Source organism: Gymnoscopelus braueri, assembly GCF_963280865.1.
Source record: "Gymnoscopelus braueri genome assembly, chromosome: 3".
NCBI classification, from domain to species: Eukaryota; Metazoa; Chordata; class Actinopteri; order Myctophiformes; family Myctophidae; genus Gymnoscopelus; species Gymnoscopelus braueri.
Genome location: NC_137612.1, coordinates 32,353,152 through 32,366,722, shown reverse-complemented (window position 1 = coordinate 32,366,722; position 13,571 = coordinate 32,353,152). Strand labels below are relative to the sequence as shown.

Below are 13,571 nucleotides of genomic sequence, written 5' to 3'. Positions count from 1 at the left end.
TAACTTATAACTTTTTGTATAGTTGTAAATTGCGATAATGTGTGGTTTTCACAAAAATCCCAAAGCACACCTGGATTTGTCTCACGGCACACCGTTTGGCTACCACTGGTTTAAAAATTCTAACTGTCAAAGACTCTAGATATGGGACAGGATGGGTTGACTACAGGTTTACTCCATCTTATTAAATGAAGGTTGTTTTCTGCTCAACATGTCTTCACACATCACATGCTTTTCTCCTCGTTCAGAGAACCACACAGTCTACTTCTGTGGCTACATGAGAGCAGATAATGATGGCCACTGTTCCCATTAGTTTGGGATTTTGTCTTTGCTGTTTATTAATAGAATATTCAAACCCATGACTAGGCCTTCAAAAGAAGTTCCACGCACTGTCACTACCTATTGACAAACCCTCTCTCTGTGTGTGTGTGTGTGTGTGTGTGTGTGTGTGTGTGTGTGTGTGTTGCACGCACACACGCGCGTGCGTGCGTGCGTGCGTGCGTGCGTGCGTGCGTGCGTGCGTGCGTGCGTGCGTGCGTGCGTGCGTGCGTGTGTGTGTCAAATAGGCAAAATAACTGAATTGTTAGAAAGGTCAGGGTTGAGTCTTTTATTATTTTTTCCTTGTAACTTGATTTATTTTACACATTTTCAAAAAGTATGTCATACCCACCTCCTAACCTCTACCTGATAAAAAACTAACCCATTTATAAAAGTTTAACACATCATAAAAACCATACACCAGAATGATACCATTATTTACACAAGCCCATTAAATTACAACATAAATTAGAAAATATTTACATTCAGGACAAGATACTGGATAAAATCCTATGTTTGTAATTCAATGTCTAATTAGAAACACTTTTTTGTTTTTGTTTTAAAAGAAAGAAATATATACATTTACACGCACGCGCACACACACACACTCTCATACACATACATACACTGGCAGGACTGAATTGGCTGGTTGGTTGACATCTACATAGGGTTCTTTAGTACTAAAGGTGTCACATATCCAATGGACTAAGGTATACTCTAGCAGTTCTTAAAGACAGGTTTTAAATACAGAGGAAAATGGAAGCACTGCTCTGCCTTTAAGCCACACGAACACTGAAAAGGCTTGCATGATAAACTGTCTTTTAAACACTCTGGTTTCTGGGGGAATGCAGACTGAGTGACAAGCAAATTGTCAATGTTTTTTCTTTTCTTTTCTTTTTCTCCAGTCATTCAGGCCTAAGATATGAAATAACTGCCATGAACAAAGCAAAGCGATAATACTGGACCTATTTTGGTGTTGTGAAAATTAAGAGAGAGAGAAAGAAAATCACAAGCACACATGGGGAAAAGAATTAAGCAAAAGTTCTTCTCTCTTTCCCATATTAAAAAGAAAAGTCTCTGTTGGAAGTCCAATGGGATGTGAGCACCACAGAAGAGACAGGAAATCAGTGGATTTGCCTCCAGACTGAAGAGAAGGGGGGTGGGGGGGGGGGGGGGGGGGTACAAATCGGAGAGGAATTCACAGCCACAGCAACTCATCTTGAAATGATGTCCTCTGGGAAGAAGGAGAAAAATACAGTCTGCTTTCTGTTCTGTTCTGTTGTGTTCTGGCATCAACACACCGGCCACTGAGTGGTGTTCTACAGACTCTGTGATGTGGAGTCCTGCTGAATGAAGCTCTCGCTATAACCAGTCAGCTGGGCGTTCTGATCATAGAAATAAATGTATAGGAGGGACACTTCCAGTCCATGGGGGGGGGGGGGGGGGGGGGGGGGGGGGGGCATCCGTAACGCGTTTGTTCCATATGTGTTGAAGATGTGTTGGATAGCAACACTCCATAGCAATAACCGCCAACGGGCACCCCAACAAAGTAGGTGGCTGGAAGTAGGATGCTATGACCCATCTATTTAATGTCTATGGTGCTGACAGCTTTGATTCACCACTGAAGATACCTCATTGTTAATTTGACTGAGGATTTTACTGGCTGTAACAAGTTCTCAGAAATCCTCAAACAAATGCTTAATGAATAATATGTAGATTCAACAGTGTGACATCACACACATGATTTTTTTTTTACTGTGACCAAAATGCCAAAACTAAATAGCAATTTAAAAATAGTCCAAAAGGCGACAGACAAGGGGAACAGGTGGTGAAGTGAGTGACGGGCGTAAAATAGATTGAGGGGTGAGGGCTCTGAAGTTCATTAACACTCTTCCTTAAAGTCTCATTTCCTGTGCTTCTCCATTTTGTCGTTAGATTTGTTGCCGTTGTCCGAGGAGCCTTGGTTGTCACTGCTCAGGTACATCTTGTCCACCTGTTTGAGCGACTCGTTCAGGTAGTTCTGCAGCGAGGTCATGGCGGCACAGATTGCCGGTGAGCCGAACCCGTGGGTGATGAGGCTGAAGTGGGTAAGGCAGCCCTGGATGCCGGGGTCCAGGATGGGTGCGGGCCGAGAGTTTCCGAGGGGCGAGCGGTCCTGAGTGAGCAGGTCAGTGAACTCTTTACAGATTTGCCTGAAAGGGGGAAAGATGTGAAATACAATAGTGTTATAACGTGTACTGGACGTGAAAGTCTTCTCTATCAAGTGATTCAACTGGCGAAGCTTGAGAGCTGAAGATGAAATCCTCATTCTTAGTTTAGCAAGTAACAAGTTCTCTAAACCGTAGCTAATAAGTAATAAAATCATTAAGATGCTAAAACAATCAGCGAATGAACAAAATCTTTGTGAAATATCTTGATCTGTCAACTGAATCAAAACTTGGCAGTGCCTACTGCTTTAGGATGGAAAGAAATAGCTAGAGGCTCTTATGCAGATTAGATCCCACCATCAAGGGAGGAGTTTGACACTTACTTGGCGGCGAGGAGCATGTTCTTGCGAGAGTTAACCTCGTTGCGTTCCACGTGCGGCCTGCCCAGGTACTCAGCGATGGCTTTTGCCGGGAATTCGGTCTCAGCCACGTAGCCAAAGTCCCTCGCTAAGTGAACCGCTTCACCTATTGGAAAGCAAAAAAATAAAATATGCATATTGTAATATAAAATGACAGACTAATCACAGACAAACCCAATCCATGGAAAAAACCCAAGAATGTTCCATGATGCCAAGAAAACACTGAGAGAAACAACACTGGGGGCTCGCTTCTCAAGGCCATAAAAGCCTTATCATTAGCGTGTGCTCCAAAAACTCCTCTGCTATACGTAGCCGCAGAGAAATTAAGACATTTAGGTAATTAACATTAACATTCATCATCACCGCATGTCCTTGGGCCCACTGGACAAAGGATTACGATGGTGCCGTGTCCCAGGCAGACAACAGACCTCATCAATTTGGCCAGACATTCCGCTAACAGCGGCAACCCATTTAGAGGCTGATGAGGCGGCTGAGCAGCGCAGAATGATCAGCTGTGCTCAGTGTTCTTGCTCGGGGGAGGAAGTGCTAGCGAGATGAATATATCCCCATCTTTAGGGCAACTTGACTTGCATGGTCATAATGGATTTATGTGGGCTGCATGCAAGTGGTGAGAGCCCGTGGCGCCAACAGCGCTGCTTATTGATAGACACGCACATCACTGGAGGATGCGGACGCCTATTCAGAAGCACAAGCTTTAAGGTCAGCCGACCCTCCTGGCGAGCTGTTCACAGGATAACAAGCCTTAATTCAGCTTTGAAGGTCTCTAAATAACACATGCCTCCAGTCATTCTCCTACACAGAACCATCAGACCATTTATAAAGATTAGAGTGAAAATGGAGAGAGAAAATAAAAAATATATATATTCTGGTTTAGCCTGGGGCAGGTAGACGTGATTGAAGTGATATCACGAACATGGCGATGCGTCATTGTCTAGCCCAGGTATGACTGATGGGGCTGTTTTAGCAATGGAGGCATTTAAGTGTTTACGGTTTAGGTGTCTGAATTCAAATCCACATCACTGAGACAGATGTTAGAATATGGGCAATTTTACAAGTCCCAGACATGTGAAGGAGAAATAAATCCAACTGAGATTGGATGCAGTATTCTAGTTGTCTGTGTGCATCAGATAATGTCACGACGACTACACTATATGGAAAGTAATCCACAAAAGCTTATTTTTTGTGTAGGTCTGCACTGTTGACTTTTCAGGTCTTGCACAGATAACCACTAACCTATTAAGTCACAGAGTAAGACAGAAAATAAACAAGTAATCTCTGCCTTGATATCTGCTCTGATGTCCAAAGACAGATGACAAACATAGCTCAGTCATTGATTCCAAATTTAGACAATCACCACAGGATCGGAAGAATAGCTACAGCTGCTACTGACAGATTAAATGTCACAAATAATTACACGGGGCAGCTCCACTGCCCAATATTACTGACATAGTATGGTAATAAACATGAAACCCTTAACCTTTATTTGCATTAATATCTCAATCATAGACAGAACCTCTTCGCCCTGGGTGTAGCATACGGTCATTATGCATGCTATGTTTGAAGCAGGGTAATATTTTGCACATGTTGCATAATTGGGCTGCATTCCCAGTGATATAAATTATCCTAAGCAAATATGCAAAGTACTGAGTGACAGCTCATACCTTCTACTAGTGCCGTGAGTAAAGTCACATTAGCTGCCTTCCTTCTCCCAGCAGGCAGATTAAGTCCAATCTTGTCCAGCTTCTCTCTCAGAGAACGGCCACCATTCTTTGACTTGGCTCTGTCGAAGAGGAATAAAAGATATATTATTTACACATGTAGGCTTTTCACTGTTGTTCAGATTAGACCTTTATACTACTCTGTGGTAGAGTATAGTTGTTTTTTTAGGGGGGGGTGACATTTTGTTTAACTCTGTGAGTGTGTAAAAATTGACACTGTAAAAATCGTCCATTTCTACAAGCAGCGCTACATTGAAACTCAGGATATTGCAGTGCAGGGGACACAGAACAGAATGGACGCATTCCATTACACATTTTTTAACCATTGCCTAACTACATTCCACATTCAGCCAAACTCAAGAGTTTGAAGTGCTTTCAAATAGCCTGTCAGAGGAGACCTCGCCCAGAGCAGTCACCCCTGAACGAGGGCTCATCATACACTTTTGAAAACAAATAAATCAAACATGAACAGGCCCGGATACCACTCCTGACCAAAACAAACCTGACGCCAATGATGCTTCAGCACAAATGGAAGCAGCGACATCGCACATAGATCGCACAAATTCCCCACTTGCTGCAGCCTATTCGTTTTTTTTGCACTACTGATAGACAGGCTCTCCCACTCTACGGCAGGTGAGAGAACCAGCATCTCCAGAGACGTGTACGCGCATGCGTGCGAGTGTGTGTTGAGCGTGAGAGAAAGACTACCCACATCTCTTATTCCTCTTCTCTTTCTGGTGCCCTCCACTATAGCCCAACCCCCCACCCCCCCCCCCCCCCCACCCCAATAGCTATACGACCTACTGTACTTAAAAATGTCTGTGTTTTTGTGTGTGAACGAATATCTTGTGTTAGCATTAACACACAAGTGGCAATCAGGCACTGCACTCCCTGCAGAGAACAACTCTGGTCCATGGTTGCTCTGGCCATAAGGTCAGCTACTCTCTTGCAATAAGAACTACCTTGCTGCATTCCCAATCTCCCAAGTGTTATTACTATCCCCAAAGGAGGCAAAAAGACACATTTTCAGACCACACAAAAAACGTCAAATATTGCAAAGAAAAACTGATGCGCCAAACTATATATTCAGAAACTGCTACCACAAAATTCAGAGTAGACACCAGATTATAACAGCAATAATGAGTATTGCTTCAGTTTCTGACAACATATAGATGCAGTGGAAAGTGATAAAATGGCAAAAAGAAACTCAGTCAGTTACACTGAATCAGTACCCAATTGCTTCTCATCTTGCATGTCTATGGTACGTTAATTGGTTAATAGACTACATGCGGCCTATAATGAAGATTAAATACAGCCGATACATTAGAGACATCAAAACCTCTGTGGGCAATAATATCAGTCCATTTCGGTGTCTTTTTGATAACATTCGAGGTCTCACCTGCGTAGAACCCCTCCCAGTAGCGAGGCGTTGAGGCACTCTGGGGGCGACAGGCGTCTCTGGACCTCAGCCACAGTCACCTTGTACTTGGAGGTGGAACTGAGCAGGGAGAGGCGGCCAGGTACGGAGCAGAACACTTCTGTGGGATTGGACACGCAGCCCATGAGAGACTCCTTCTGGAAGGGAAGACCCAGATTGTTTCCTTTGGGAAGAGTGACGGGACCTGGAAGAGAGGTGAAGAGAAGGTGAGTGAGCTGAAAGGAGAAGGTGGTCCTTGGGAGGGTTCCAAGGGGTCCCAAGCTAAATTTGTTAATATAGCGTTACAATCATTTTAACCACTTTAACCATATTTTATACTTTGGCTATTCAAAAATAGCAGATCTACAAGCTCATAGCGTGCCACTTTGTGCCACGCTATGAGCTTGTAGATCTGCTATTTTTGAAAGATCTTGAAGATTTGTGCAAATCTTTGAATATATATATATTTTTAAAGAGAACATTTGCAACACAAATCTCCTCTTCTGGGGGTCCCTGGCACAAACTCTTTTCAGATGGGGGTCTGCAGCCAAATATATATCAATTTGGGGGTCCTTGACTCGAAAAGGTTTGAGAACCACTGCTCTAAGTATGTGAACCCTCAACCTCCGCAGTGTTGTTATTGTTTGTATAACTGGGTTTTGGGAGAGACAAGCTCAAAGCTGAGTATGCCACTCTGCACAGTTATGAGTCAAACTATGTCCTTTACTTACAGTACACTGGGGCAAATGTACAGTATGCTCCGGAGAACAATAGAAGTCGCGAGGCTTGCGAAATGTCATGGTTTTCCCAACATAGGTTCACTGAGGTTTAAACAGCTGAAAGTCCCTCATTCCACACACACCCTCCACAAAAACAGCTAAACACACACAGACAGATCCTCGTCCACATTATGCTACTACGCCTTGGTGTCTCATGATGCACAGGGATCCACATAAACAATAAACAATGATGCACAGGGGTCGCTTTGGCTCTAGCCATTCCACAATGTCTTTGCGTTTCAACGGGACGAACTAATATGGGTGAGTTTTTGGGTCAGAGGGTCAACGTTCAAAACCCCCACAACAATGCACTGGACAGGATCACCGGACAAACAAAACAATAAAGCACACTACACAACGTACTGTAACTCTCTTCATCCTCACCCGCAAGAATGCCCCCCTGATAATAAGTCCTCTGTAAGCGATCAAGGTTTCTGCCACCTCGTAGTCCTAATACTGAGACAAAAATCACACAGTCACATGAGCGTTTTAACTACTTAAGCCCTGTATACGTTGTTGTGTTGACGAACAGTGGAAAATAGATGATCTACAAGCTCACAACGCGTCACATCGCGACACGTTGTGAGCTTGTAGATCTGCTATTTGTGAAAATGCTCGTCAATGTTTGACAGTTTTCCGCTATAATGACATGAAAATAATTAGCGTCTGAGGCACATGGCTAAGGAGTGACATGCTGTTGTTTACAAATGTAAACTTCAGTTTGCCTACAGCATGCCCTTGAGCAATCACAGATTTCCGCAACAAGGACTGGTTTGTTTATTGTGCTATGCAAACTGTCACTGACTGAATATGCCTCGTAATATTAATTGCTCTTTTCTGTCAAGCTGAGAAGGCAGTGCATTTATTACCAACATTTATGATTAATATCTTAGTAAATACGTATGTCTGGGGGGCAATATTAATTAAATGAGAAACCAAATTATTTCTTTAGCATGATAATGGGAAATATAAGGATTTGTGGTGAATGATAAATGAGGTATGGGATATTATATAGATATACTGACATATATGTTTGTACGGTTACAGTAATACATAAATGTTGATCTCATAAAAGGTGATCTCACTCTGGCTCAAAAGTCTATTTAAGGATGACAGCAAAATTCAAATTAAAATGTTTTTGCCGTACAACACAGCCTAAATCCTTGTTTATTATTTCGGAATAATTCATGTCCCAACAAATTACTGAACTGTCCTCCACACAGGCAAAGCTTAATGCCACACCCCAGCAAAAAGCTGGTTCTGCAGCGTTGGGCTGCAGCTTCAAGATCAACTCACAAAATTGCTGTTAACTTCAGCTGAAAAGAGTTGCGAGTGCCAGCTTAATCAACTTAAACATAAACCAAAGCTTTCTCTTCTCAACACAGGGGTTGTTAGTACGATTGCTCAACTTCCATGTCTTGTCAGCTACGCTGCAATTTTTTTGAAAGGGATCTTTTCTTCCCACTGGGCATCCATTCAAACACCTTCAACACTAGAATAGACTAAGGATCACACCAAGCTTAGTTAAGTGCATCAGATGGCAACGAGGATTAGTACTGTATGCAGTGCAAGTACAAATACAGCACTCCTCCTTTCCTTTGCTGTGTTCTCTGATTGAATGCCCTGACATGCCACTGTACAAATAATTTTTACGTTTCCAAATACACAGGTAGTGGAAAGTATGGTCCTTACAGTAAATTTCCAATCCCTTCCCGTTATCATTGCATCCTTGTTTGATACGTATTGCACAAAGAAAGACCTATACGTAAGCCTTCATTTCAACTCCTGACATTTTCTTTTTTTGTTTAACCTGCATTAACTGGTTTCATAATATAAAATGTAACTCACCTTTTTTGATGACTGTCTGGTCTGCCATTATAATACTGTGGTCATCTACATGCTGATAAAATGAAAAAGAAAATTAACAGTTAGACATTAGCCAGGCATATATATGCTGATTATTAAAAGAAAAGAAAAAAGTAATAGAATATCAAAGACAGCTTTTCCCATATTGGCTATGAATGAATGCTTATATTTTGAAGAAACAAAATGTGCTTTAAAAAAAAGGAAGAAACAAAAAGTTATACCAATAGACTTCACACAAAACTACACAAATCTCAAGGAAATTCAAATTATTATTTTTTTACAAATTTATAAATATATAGGCCTAAATAAATAAACAAACACTAAAGAGTATATTGGACTCACCTGGACGTCGTCTAATCCGTGGCCCATGTCGTGCATGCCCATATTCCCATCACTGATCACTGAGTCCATGTTGTGAACGTGCGGAGGCAGCAGCTCCGGCCGGCGGAAGCCCTCTCTCCTCACCACCCCGGAGGAAGAGCCTCCGTCCTGCAGGCCCAGGATCTGACTGGCCAGGCCGCTCGACCTGACGCCATGATGACCCCCGAGTCCCTCCTGACCCTGCCGGCCGGGCCACGACTGCTGCTGGTTGGACGATTGCAGGGAGTTGATGTTGAAAGGGTCGCCGAGGTGCGAGTAGGGGTCGCCGGACTGCGGGTACGAGATGGGCTGGTAGGGTGGTGGGAAATAGGGGGGCTGGAAGTCCGAGCTGACCGAGTGGGAGAGGGAGGGAGAGGGGCTGTAGAGGTGCTGGCTGACCGCGGGGAGGTGAGGCAACCTGGGGGTCCCGTTGCTGCTGCCATCGTGCCTTTCCTGAGGGGGGGGGGGTAAAATAAATACATTGACTATTAGGCCTACAGTGGTTCTCAACCTGTGGGTCGGGACCAATTTGTGGGTCGCGGGCACATTTGTATCGATCACGAGTACATTTCAAAACATAAAAGAAAATCCTAAGAAATCGACATGAATTCAAAATAAATTCAATGATTTTTCAAAATAATGTAATGAATAAATAAAATAAAGTGTGGGTTCCCGGGCAGACGTCACATTTCTCTTTTGGGGTCTCGAGCTAAAAAAGTTTGGGAACCATGCACTGGACTATATTATATCCAACCAGGTGCTGATGAAGGTGATAATAAAATGGCCGACATGTCATTTATGCGTACAAGATGTCAGTAGGTAGCTTATAGGGACCCTAGGGTGCATCTCAGTCAGATACAAAAAATAAAAAAAAATAAAAAAGTTTTGTAGCCAACTTAATTTATGATTTATGAAGGCGTCCTCCTTATTAGGAATTTAAAAAAGTTTTATTATGGAAGAGGCCATCCAACAAACTTCAGTAGAACTATTAGCCACGTAAAATAGTAGTACACACACTATATTGCATATTATTATTTATTATCATATTATTACATTATTATTTATTTATTTTTATGTTTTTCTTAATAATTATTTATTTTTTTACAAATGGAAATGCGCGCACAGGGCGCGCATTTCCACTTGTAAAAAAATGAAATAATAATAAAACAAATATATATAATAATAATAATAGCCTAATCATGTAACAATAATGATAATTGGTGGACGTTTCTCTGTCGCCTACTTCAGTAATAGACCTATGTCCATTTAATTACATCTCTCTCTCTCTCTCTCTCTCTCTCTCTCTCTCTCTCTCTCTCTCTCTCTTATTAGTATTATTTTAACAAACGGCTTTAGTCCCACTTTCTCACGCAAAAGATCCGTAGGTGATGTGTTCTGGGATTTCAATTTCCCATTTGTTAATGAAAAAGAAATGCAGAAATACATGAGCTATTTGTCATTAATTTCAAACTGTTGCTTGACCTACGTTAAACAAAAAAATACCCTTATTTCTAATTTCCATGGCATGATGTGCCCGATCGGTCGAAACCCTAACTCTATGGTCGAAACTCACCTCACAGTCATCCTCATACTTGACGTTGTCTGCTAGTTTCCACAACATCGCTTCTTCTGACAGAGAACAAAATCTCTTCCAAGAATCAACAAGCGCTTGTCGTCAAAAAATGTGTTATTATTATTCCAGGTATGAAACGAACCGCTTCTTAGTAGAAATCATGAATTGTTTTCTCCAGCTGTAGTCGAGCAATTTGCGAAGTGACTTTCTTTCTGCTCTGAAGGACTTTTTTGGGGCTGCATACATAAATCTACACCAACTAACTATGGGAGAGTATAGTTGTCAAGAAATATTCCTCCTCTCTCCCCGCCCGATGCTGGATGTACTTCTGCTGCTGCTCTGCTCTGTTCTGATCTGAAGCTGCAGAGAGACAGGGTTGCATGTAAAGAAACTCGACTCCCTCTCATGGACAAAGCAGTGATGTTCAGTCCTTTACTACAGTGCAGTCCCTACTGACACCCACCATGGACCTGCTGAACCTTGGTGCAGGCATGAGGTCTCTACGAGGTGGGCGTTGCTGTCGTGATGATGTCACTGAATATGAAAACTTTGTTGATTGGTTATTGGTGGAGCATAGAGGCCAATTATATTTCTGTGTCTTGCTCACTAGTTTTCGGTAAGAAATATTTCCGGGAAGAAATATCGTCTCATGCTATGCTCAATAATAATAATAATAATAGTAATAATTATAATTATAACAATTATAATAATATGAATAATAATGATTTTATGAATAATAATAATTTACAAAATTACGTGAAACAACGAAATAGTTATGTTGCCTATTTGTAACCTCTGGGACATTTGCTATTAATATAAACCAAACCACATTTAAAATAATCTCAAATGTTCTATGACTGTAATCAGTTACTTATATTAATATTTAGCTGTAATGTAAATTAAATTAATAGCATTAGTCATGTAGCAAGTAGCCTACTTAAATAATGTTAATAATACCAGTAATAGCCTAATAATAACAACAACAACAACAATAATAATAATAACAATAATATATAACCATTTAGAGTCTTTTGAAATATTAGTAAAGGTTTTTGAATTAATATTAGTTTTATCAGCTTAAATGAAAAATGTGTGTATTCTATTTTTACCTGGGGGATAGGCTAGATAGCTATACAGTTGCCAACAGCGAATGAAATGTGTTTCTTCACTGCTGTGCAATTAGAACCCTAAACGATAATCATTGTTTTTAGACTTTTATTCAAATTAACCCATAACACACACACATGCTGGGTGTTGGTTTGGTGCCTCCGAATTCCAATAAATAAACCCGAGGGCTTATAGCAGCATCTTTCTTTCAGGAACCACTGAAGCTCAAGGGATCTCAACACAGCATCTCTTTCTTACCTTAATTAACATTTTTGGTGGAGCTCCGCCATGTCCAAAACAATGTCTGCTTTGAACCATTGATATGTATATAGGACCCACTGGGGGTGACAGTGGAATTTATTTATTGTTACAAAGAGACGTTGCCATTGTTAGTTTTCGTGTTTGTTTTTATAACAAAAGCAGTTTTTAGTTGTCTCATCTTGTTTGTTTATAACAAAAGCTTCGAGCAGTTTTTTATAACTTGGCACACCCACCCACCCACCCACCCACCACATACAGTAGGATATAAATTATATAGCCCTATATATAGGCTATAATATTAGGCTAATAATATATTATATATTTATATATATATATATATATATATATATATATATATATATATATATATATATATATATATATATATATATATATATATATATATATGTATATATATATATATATATATAATTTGCACGCACACACACACACATTATTTTCATAGAAGATTAGCACTGCAGTTATTGATAAACATCAACAACCAGTTCTATCTTTGTTTTAATCGCATAATGTATATTATACATTTTATTGCATATTTATGACTGGCCGTAATAATTCGTGCAGATTAATTGTCAGACACATGGGATTTTTAGGGATAATAGCCTGTTGCGTCTGTCCATGGGAACTACAGGACCTGAAGCAGCGACAGTGGATTAACGTGCGTGTTCGTTCTTGGTTCAGTTGTGACGTGAAGCAGAAACCAATGCTCACTGATTAAATGATCTTTATATTAGAATCAGAGCAGACTTAAACGAAGTTAGACACGCGTGGTCGGACGCCGATGATGTGAACAGCTTGTCAGCTCAATGGCAATTCATTGAGACAGATCAGACACCATGATGGCTCAGGGATGGACCTGAACGCTGCAGAGGTTGACTTAAAAAAAAGAAATCCCACAATAGTTGACGTTACAGATCGTCAAAGCTACTACACTACATAAACCCAATTAAGTAATAACGATGTTATTACACTACTATTTGTACTACATTTGTACTATTACGAATTGAATATATAGGACCTCAATGGAAACAAGTCTACTAGGACTTTTTGTGGAAATCCTTTCAGACCAAGTGTATTGTATGGCTGTACTCGTGCTGTTTGCAGTTCTGTCTATAAAATAACCAATCACACACACTATTTCAAACATGCACTGCAAACCATTATTTGGCTAGTAGGGGAAAAAACAAATCAAGTAACTAATAATAGACCTGATATTTTAAGGGATACTCTGATTAAAAACGAATTAAAGAGTGGGTAGAAAGGCAGACAGCTACCACTGCTGCCATTAAACTTCAAAGTGTGTTATTCTTTTTTAATATGCTTTTTCTCAGCCCACTGGCCTACTAGCCTATACGGCGCGGAGTGATCAGAGAAACAGGTGAATAGCCTATAATATAACCAATACCTCCAAAAAGTCACAAATAGGCATGAGAAGGCGGACAATACAATACTGTTGATGTTGAATGAATAAAGTGAACTCACCCTCCAGTCTATCCTCTCCATTAAAGACATATTGTATAAGCCTTGATCCGCAGCAGCAGTTTAGCTGCAGACAGTATAATTCCAG

At 40.8% G+C, this 13,571-nt stretch overlaps 1 protein-coding gene across 5 annotated transcripts; it reads right to left on the bottom strand.

Annotated features, from left to right (window-relative positions):
* Positions 1-589: 589 nt before the first annotated feature.
* Positions 590-13,571, bottom strand: tfap2c (transcription factor AP-2 gamma (activating enhancer binding protein 2 gamma)). Of its 5 annotated transcripts, none has more exons than XM_080423951.1 (8): positions 13,487-13,571; positions 9,025-9,495; positions 8,665-8,716; positions 7,180-7,272; positions 6,020-6,242; positions 4,564-4,682; positions 2,846-2,987; positions 590-2,507 (listed from the first exon to the last, which is right to left on the bottom strand). In XM_080423951.1, exons 1-8 carry the CDS (start codon positions 13,514-13,516, stop codon positions 2,219-2,221), a joined length of 1,419 nt encoding a protein of 472 aa, XP_080280077.1. In that variant the 5' UTR covers positions 13,517-13,571; the 3' UTR covers positions 590-2,218. The 5 variants fall into 5 exon arrangements, with proteins under 5 accessions (XP_080280077.1, XP_080280079.1, XP_080280076.1 ...); XM_080423953.1 differs by having other exon boundaries at positions 7,201-7,272; XM_080423950.1 differs by lacking the exon at positions 13,487-13,571 and adding an exon at positions 10,616-11,069.

Bases quoted from the DNA above. Each gene is read 5' to 3' on its own strand.
- tfap2c (XM_080423950.1), bottom strand. From the start codon at position 10,663: ATGTTGTGGAAACTAGCAGACAACGTCAAGTATGAGGATGACTGTGAG. The intron at 6,243-7,179 runs GTACGTTGTGTA...CCTCTCTTCCAG, and splicing joins TGAGGATGAAGAGAGTTACA to GTCCCGTCACTCTTCCCAAA. The intron at 2,988-4,563 runs GTATGAGCTGTC...GCTTTCCAATAG, and splicing joins ACTCACGGCACTAGTAGAAG to GTGAAGCGGTTCACTTAGCG.